The sequence below is a fragment of the Hoplias malabaricus genome, chromosome 12 (assembly GCF_029633855.1).
Source record: "Hoplias malabaricus isolate fHopMal1 chromosome 12, fHopMal1.hap1, whole genome shotgun sequence".
Lineage (NCBI taxonomy): Eukaryota > Metazoa > Chordata > Actinopteri > Characiformes > Erythrinidae > Hoplias > Hoplias malabaricus.
In genome coordinates this window covers 33,517,877-33,526,854 of record NC_089811.1, presented here as the reverse complement: position 1 = coordinate 33,526,854, position 8,978 = coordinate 33,517,877, and the positions used below count along the sequence as shown (strand labels likewise).

The window sequence follows — 8,978 nt, the reverse complement described above, 5'->3', positions numbered from 1 at the left end:
TAATAAAAGTAACAAAGAAACAGACATTTACTTTTTGTGGTAAATACAATATCAAATATTCTCTAGTGGGTGTGTCCTCGTGTCTTGTAATGGGAGTATATGGATATTACAGTTGGATTGTCAAGTGGGCGTGTCTTGTAGACCGTGGGCGTGTCTTAAAGGTGCCCCGTAGTCTTACCGAATTACTGCGCAGGTGAAGTTAGGCTGTCCTGCAGTGGGAAAGTCAGAGAGGTGTATATTATAAAGGGGGCACGTTGTCATGTCAGAAGACGTCTCTTGAGTAGCGCACATGTCTTGCAGCCTCCCTGGAGTGGACATGTCCCGGAGTGGGCGTGTTCGTGACTGGGCATGGCTTATCTTGCGGGTCTCCAGTGCAGCAGCTCCGGCATGATGCGCGTCCGCCGCCTCCCGCTGTGTGTGATTGGTCGGCCGGTGTCACGTGTGCGGTGCAGCTGTCTTCGCGCCGTGCTCCATTGTTTCCTTTCGGCCGACAGCGCTGTGCCGCTCGCTGCCGCCGCTCCTCCGCTCCTCCACACTGCGCCTACAGGAGCCTGCGTTTCTTCATGATATGACATCCTCATTCAGCAATCCCTCCAGCGCCTGCAGGAACCAGAGAAAGCCCGTCGCTCGAGCCACCGCTGCTGTCACGTTTCCTGAGGATGGGACAAAATGAATGGTGAGTGTGTGGCTCTCATTCTTCATTGATTTCACGTTGTGTCGTTTTGACGTAGGCACGGCTTTAATTGGGTGACATGACTTCAGTTCAGCATGGGTCCCTTTGTCTGAGCTTAATGTGGGTGTATGTCGGCTTGAGGTGGGCTCTGTGCTCGAGCTGGTGCAGTGTTATGTAGCTCTGATTGGGGGCTATGGGGGCAGTCTCACAGCCAATGCAGCAAGAAACCTACAGATGGGTTAATAGGCTTTTGACATTTGACATGCTCATACTGACTAATTATAAGATCAGAATCTCTAGTGATGTCTAAGCAAAAGCCTGTCTCAACATAGGCATTAATTATTAAAGAGCTTTGCTCGTTTTGTTTTACAGGAGTACCTTCAATAAGTTATTCATATTCATTTATCAGGTCATAGGTAGACTACATGTGGGTTGATGTGTGGGGATCAACATGTTTTATACGCATCTGTGTGTGTGTGAGAGACAGAGAGAGAGAGAGAGAGAGATGGGCAATACGACAAGTTTGTATTATGTTAATTTCATCACAACAGGTTTTTTTCTTATCATTTATAACAACAGCATAATTAGCCTTATTTGACAGTATTTGGTGTAGAACTGCAGGCCTAAGTGAGATGCTGAATAAAAATCCTTTTATTAACATTTTATAGATATTTATTAGGTTTTTATTAGGTGTTACTCAAACAAAAGACTGAGACAATGGAAATATTATGACATGTATTTTATATTCTAAAATCTGAAGAATTGTCATATTACCGTTGTCCCATATTGCCCAAATCCAGTGAGAATGTGCGTTTATGCACACCAATGATATATGTGGCATTTTAAGAATGCAAAAAAAAACATACATATAAGTTTAAGCGTATGTACTATACGTAACAATGCACAGTCTCTGTCATGAATCCAGTTCTCCTCATGGAAAGCAGAGATCCACAGAAGAGCCAGGCTGCCGTCATATCTTTCTCTGAGAACAGGCAGCTGTGTGAGGCAGAGCAGTGCGCCCCCTCCCCTCCCCTGGGAATACTCCCTCCAGTAATGAGGAGCACTCTGAGGGCCCACGCAGGGCCTCTAGCCAGCTCTCTAATGGCTGCTTTTACCCACCATATACCAATACTTAATAACAAGCATGCGCTGGTGTTAAAGAATATAGGGTCTTCTTTGTCATGCCATGCTGTGAGAACATCGTTTTCATTATATATATATATATATATATATATATATATATATATATATATATATATATATATATATATTACATAGATAGATGTATATGAGAGATATAGATATATACCATGTACCATGCAAACGTCTAAGGGAACTGCATTAAACCAGTCATCTTACAAGAAAATGTGTCTTTGCCCATATGTCACTATGTGAAAAATATAGCTGCGATACATAAACATAAATAAGATTATATAATTTAATAGAATAAAAAATGATACAGTAAAAATGAAAAAGAATATCTTGTTTTGAAAAAAGCGTAGACGATGTGAGCTGGTTAGAAAAACACAGATCTGGTTCCAGACTTCATATCAATGCCTGCAGCCATCGCATAGATTTTTCTCACAGCCAGCACTAGCAGCTGATTTAATTTAATGAAGAACCCATTGAGTCATTCCTGGTATTGAATGATAACTGCATACAATATTAAGCAAAGAGGGGTTTGAAAATGCTCAATTTACCCTTAACAGGCATCAAATTATTAATTAACATATTATTGACATTTATTTTCAGATTTGTTTTAGACCAGTAGCATATTCTCTTTAATATAATTATCAGGTGCCAAAACATTTGCAAAGTGCTGTGTATATTTTTTTACAATACTAAGAGTCTGTACCCAATTTTTCTTTTTGTTTTACATTGACAGAAATTTGAAGCCAGTAATATTCTTCGTTTAAGGTAAGACCATGTCTACTACCTTTCTTTTACTCTGTTTACTGTGTCCTTTCTTAATGCTAGCATGGATTTGTTAATGCTACAATGTGGTCAACACTGATTTGTTTATTATTCAAATTGTGATTAATCTTTTCCGAACTATTGTAATTGTCCTCAAAAGACCCCCCTGGGGTGGCTTCAGTCTTTGACAGACAATCGCATTTTAGTGTCTGTTGTTTCGGGAATAATATCCCTTTTCCTCGTGTTCATCACTCAGCCAAGTGGATTATCATCTGTCAATACAGATAATTGCCTGGCTTCAGAAACCAGTGCCTTCTATAGCTCGTAATTCTTTTGCTTTTTCGTTTAGCTTGAGACTGCATTTGTCATTAGGGGGAAAGCTGATCTGATGGGTATTAGTGCTTTCTCTTCAGCAGATTGGTTCAGATCCTTAGTGGCTTTCCTTACTGATAGATTGCCATTAATAGTTTTTAAAAGGGAACTCCTTGCTGTGTACGATGCACGCTTCTCTTTTGCAAAATGACTAATGACAGGTTTATATAGTTCACGATTTCTGAAAGATTTATATTCCTCAGTGATGTATATGCAGCACTATAGACCTGGAACAATGGACACAGGCCATGTTTGAATGAAAAATAATCCGTTGCTATGGACATCTACACTTGCTCTCTACTGTATCACTCTTTCTGACACCGTGCAAGTCGTGTTCTTGTGGTATTTGCCTGGGATGCTTCTGATCTGCTTTTAATAAACAGTAGGGTTCCTGAGCTATTGCTTAACACTGGTATTGCTGATTAAAATAATTGCTAAAGAGGAAACAGCAAAGCCTTTACAGTGTGTTCTGATTTAAAGCATACTGTGATTACAATTGATAATTCAAGGCCGTTTTTGTACGGCATATAAAATGAATAAAGAACTGTTCACACGTGCATCGCTGGCACAGGGTGTGTTACATTAATGAGAGCAATGAGAATTGAACAAAGGCCGTATGTTTTTAACATTTTATCATGATGTGAAAATCTCATGGGAAATTGTATACTGAGAAAAAGCCTTTTCTTTCTTTCAGAGGCCAGGTCAGAAATGGGTTCTTTCCTGATAAAGTGGTAAAAGGCAGGTGGCCAGCAGAGAGACCAGTGGTGAAACATGCAGCTGAAACATAAAACGAGAAATCCTCCTTATTGCAGCTTTATTAAATCCAGTTCAGTGTAGATGGTTAAACGTGGAGCCAGTTAGTTGTCTGTAGCAGTGAGAAAAGGTGCAGCACCAGTGAGATGGGACACTGGCTCGGAATGTGGCACTGTGCCTCATTATCTGCTTCCACTGTTGCTCCTCCACAATCCCTTTTGTCTTCAGGGAGTCAGCTGAGTGCAGCAATGCTTCACACCAGGCACACACACATTCACAGACAAAAACTGGTAGATACACACACACATAGTTATGTATAAAATAGTATTTCTTTTACATATTATAAAGGTATTATAGTGTATTTTTTCTTATGTTTAATTTCATTCTATTTTTATTTCCTCTGTCTCTCACTATCATTGTCCTTTTGGGAACATGATGTAATTACTACACCAACATGGTAGTATAAGTAGATTTAAATGACAGTGAAACATATTTTAATTAGGGATGTGCCATTCTGAAAATTCTGCGGTGATACAATCACAGACAATTAATAATTAATTGTAGATGATATCCATAACTGATCATTTGAACTTTTTTTTTTTCTTAGCCCATGGTAGTTTATCACTAGCTAAATGTAGCATGCACTTTTTGATCTATAAATTTGTTTACATACTAATTAATCATCAGCTAAAATGTTAGAATCACGACCGCCCTAATTACACTAGGATGCTTGGTGAATAAAGAAGAAAACTCCTGCAAATATGACTGGACTCTTATCCTAAATACTGTCCATTTCTGTAATTTGAAACAAAAGGAAACACCACGCAGATGTGACAAGCGCAGCGTGCCAGTGTGCGCACAAATAAACAACATTGGTTAATTATTTATTGTAATTATTGGCTGCAATTCCAATATCAAACCAACCATAATAATGCACTCTTCCTATTTTTCTCCCTGCACTCCTAATGTGTTTACAGGTTAATATCATTTGAATTAGTAAGCCTTCCTCACAGAGCTCTCTCATGGGCACAAATGAGCGTTGTGGGGCTGACTAGTGCTGATACTGAGGGAAGAGAATGTGATGTATTGGTTTTACTGATAACAGTCTGGGAATCTGTCACTCAGTCCAGCAGTCTGATGTCACGATGCGTGCGCACACACACACACACACACATACTCACATACTTGTGTGCACAGAGCTGAAAGCTTCCCTTACTGCAGGAAAGTCTGGAAACTGTAGCTGATTAAAACACTGACTTAGCGCTCCTTTCATGTGGCCTGCTAAGGCGGGCTGTAAAAGGTCAGGATTTGTGATGTGTCCTGGGGAGAGAAAGGCACAAACAGACAGTTTGATCAGTGAGAATGCCCTGGACTGTAACATGCATACACAGCTTCAGGGAAAAGGAGGGCGAGGCCAAAAGAAAAGATGTCTTAATCTGTTTTTGATTTAGGGAGCTAGAACACTCCTGGGGAAAGGAAAAGGATCCTGCCGTTTTTCAGCCTGTTATATGCAACAACATATGTATGAAATGATACTGAGTCGAGGGGTTCAGGGACTTGCTTTAATCTCTGTCCACGGAATTTTGAGAGGCCCTGGCCTTTACTTTTTATTTTATTTAATTTTTTTAAAGCTTCCTGAAACATTTTAAAGGACACACAATACATGTGTTTTGTTGTTACTTGTTATAAATATCTCCCGACTGAGTTCACCACACAAATGTGCTCTTTCATTGCGAATGTTATTAGACAAGCTTTACTCACCACTGACAAGAATCTTATTCAGTTTAATAAGAAATTGTGGGGACCTTTGTTTAGAGTTGCTACGTACCTTTGGTCTTCCATGTTTTGATAAATCAGCCCCATTATGTGACAGAAAATGTCCACCCCGGATCCTGTCGGTGAGACCTTTTTAGACAAATAAAAATGTTACACAAAAATAATTACACACTAGATATTTGGGCAGTTTGACAGACAGTTGTGTGGGACTAAAGCTTGTCCGGCCTTGTGACAGTCAAAATTAATGAATGCAATTGATGACAAAGCTGGGCTAGGAGAGTAAATAAGAGCATGTGTAAATTTGTATTGATTTTTCAAAAGAGCAAATGGCTTTCATTGGTCATTTTTTGTTTAAAATATATTAATTTACTACACAAATGCACTTTGTCGTTCAGATATGGTACTGGACCATGCATACCTGTGCACAGAGTCCAGTGTGGAGTCTTTCGGACGTCTCTGCTTATGTAATAGCGCAGTCAAATCCAGTCTTAATGAAGAAGCACAGCCAGTCACTCAGCCCATTTTGTCTGTAACAGAAGGACTCTTAGAGATCAATTAGAGACTCTGGGTGTTAGATGTGCCTCGGTGGTTCCTTCTCTCTCTCTCTCTCTCTCTCTCTTTTCTGTCTCTCTGTGTGTGTCTCAGCTTTACATCTTGCTGCTTCTCAAGATCTTGCCAATGGAACTGGTTGCCATGACACTTGTATGAAATGTTCATATGTGCTGAGAGGAAAGCACATGCTTTGCTTAGTCTTCGCTGCAAAATGCCACCATGCAAAACTACACTTGCTGCATGATGTTCACATTTAATTATTTCTCAGTGCTTACTGACCTTCGTGATGCGATCTTAGTGTGTAATGTGATGAATACGATGTTGCTTCAGTAGTGGATTTCCTTGTGAACTGTGTCAAGTATTGGATCATATACAATAATGGCTTTATTATTGCAGTCATATATTTGATTGTAGCATTAAGTAGCCGGCTCTATGCTGCGGTAGAATGAAATGAAACATTGCTGCCTGTAAAGAAGTTTTCAACATTTCTTTAGACTTTGAAGTTGTCGGTGCCTCACTCAGGCATTACACATTCTGTTTATTCTGCTCATGTTGCTTTTCATTTCATTTTGTATGTCTGGTTTGGTCTCATCTGGTTTAGTTTAAATGCTTTTAAAGTTTAATTAGGCTTTATTTTATTTAATTCATACTTTTTTGTTACTAGTTTAGTATTGTCTTACTTCTGTTGCTTATTATCTGTCATTATTTTCTGCTTTACTTCGTATATAGCTTACCATACTTTTGTTAACTTGCTCCTTTGTAAAGTACTTTGGTATTAAATTGGGATAAAAAGTATTTTATTTGAAATGTGCTCTACAGATTACTACAGTACAGTACCTTACGTACTTACTTGCATACATCTTAACTTTCTAAATTTTCTTTACTGTAAGCAAGCAGCTCTTTTTTCATTTTCACATGAATAAGAATGACAATAAAGCTTGGATTGAACTGAACAGATGTTTTCAGAAACAGGAAACATCTCCACATTTGTCCCCTCTCACCCTGTCTGCAGTTAATTACAGTGCTCTAAGTCAGTGCATTGAAATTCAATAGCGCCGCATTGAAGGCCATCGTTATTAAAGGTGTGACAGTGTGCCTTTAGAAAGCTGGCCACTGGAAAGATTTCATACAGGCTTTTGTTTTGCGTTGTTAAAGTCTCCATTTCTGAAGAAAGAACGGGTTTCACTACATGGTCATCATCTACAGTGGATTTGAGCAACTGCATATCAAAGGTGTTACAGCCTTACAAAAATGTTTCCGTGATAGATATAAGGATTATTAGCAGCAATATTAACGGATACATTTCTACAGAATATATCCTCATTGTGTTACACCATCAGTTTGTATACTGTTATAATTAATGTGGCATAGTTCAACGTATCTGCTGCTACTCTTTTTAATGTTAACCAGCTTGGTAATATAATAATATTTTAAATTAGCTGTCTTTAAGTGCACAATGTTAGATTCCATACAGAACAGGCTATTTTGTTTTTGTTTTCACCGAATGGAATCTACTAAGATAAAGGGATTGTCGAATGCTGCATTTGAAATGTGAGTCATTTAAGTGTTTAATATTCCCACAGATTTGTTGTCAGTTATGAAATGCTGTAATTGTAACATTTGTAATCCTTTTATTTTCCAGGTGACGTTAATAATGCATATTGAATTGTGTGACAATGATGATGATAACTAATTTGTCATGTAAATATCTGCTAATGGGGCGGCACGGTGGTGCAGCAGGTAGTGGCTGTGTCACACAGCTCCAGGGACCTGGGGGTTGGGGGTTCAAGTCCCGCTCCGGGTGACTGTCTGTGACAGTGTGTGTTCTCCCTGTGTCCGCATGGGTTTCCTCCGGGTACGCTGCTAGGTGGATTGGCTACTCAAACTTGTCCATAGGGGTGAGTGAATGCGTGAGTGAAGGACTGGCGCCCCCTCCAGGATGTATTCCCGCCTTGCGCCCAATGATTCCGGGTAGGCTCCGGACCCACCGCGACCATGAACTGGATAAGGGTTACAGATAATGAGTGATTGAATGAATGAATATATGCTAATGATACTGTGTATACTTGTGAATAAACATGTGCAAAGACATTAATAAAGTTGAAGCATTAATTATAAATACAGTAAAATTGAATACAATGCTTAAATATTTTAGTAAATAGCCCAGAATCAACTAAATGCACTTTTCTTATGTAGTAAAATAAATAAATAAGTGTCTGAAGTATTGGGCAAGTCTAAGCATCTGTCAGGAGACAATTTTTTAAAACAAATATCTGCTGATAAAATCTGACTGTAGTACAGTGTACATCACAAGATTATATCATACAAATGTATAAGCGCCATCAATTCTAGATGTACTTGAATGTATTTCCCTTTTAAGATCTCATAGGTTATTTTTCCTCATATGACCAACTGAGATTTATGCAAATATGTATTAGAATGAAAATGTATGCAAAATATCTGCAGCAGTGCCCTGAAATTGTGGAACACCGTATTTCATTCATATTTTGAAAGCAGTGTAATGTCTTGTTACATTTGAATGATATAATGCGTGGAATATCATATAACTGTCAATGCAATTTCCACAACTACCACATTATTGCACTGACATATTTTTCAGCATGAAAGAAATAGAAGCAGAATGGGAGGGTGTTGAGGAGTTCTTTCAGAATCGGGCTAAAACATGAACACAAGGAAACAATGAACATATATTTGGGCTGGGATATTTTGAGCAACCCAGACTCCCCTGAATATATAATATTAATTTATATTCTTGGTATGTGATGCTTTGAAATGAGGGGCTTTTGTAGAGATGTCATCTTTTCTTCAAAAAATATTATTTCATATTATTCTCTTCAGAACATTCTGATCCTTCTCTCTCTCTCTCGCTCTCTCTCTCTCCCTCTCATATTGCTATGGTAACCAGTTTTAATGTGGG

General features: G+C 38.7%; 1 protein-coding gene across 3 annotated transcripts in view; it reads left to right on the top strand.

Moving 5' to 3' along the window:
- The first annotated feature begins 220 nt into the window (after positions 1-220).
- The window catches only part of csrnp3 (cysteine-serine-rich nuclear protein 3), a 35,175-nt gene continuing 26,417 nt past the window's right edge, over positions 221-8,978 (top strand). For all 3 annotated transcript variants that reach the window (XM_066686638.1, XM_066686637.1, XM_066686639.1), the window contains exons 1-2: positions 221-676; positions 2,559-2,590. In XM_066686638.1, the coding sequence (XP_066542735.1) occupies positions 674-676; positions 2,559-2,590 (35 nt within the window). In that variant the 5' untranslated portion in view covers positions 221-673. The remainder of the gene's footprint in view (positions 677-2,558; positions 2,591-8,978) is intronic.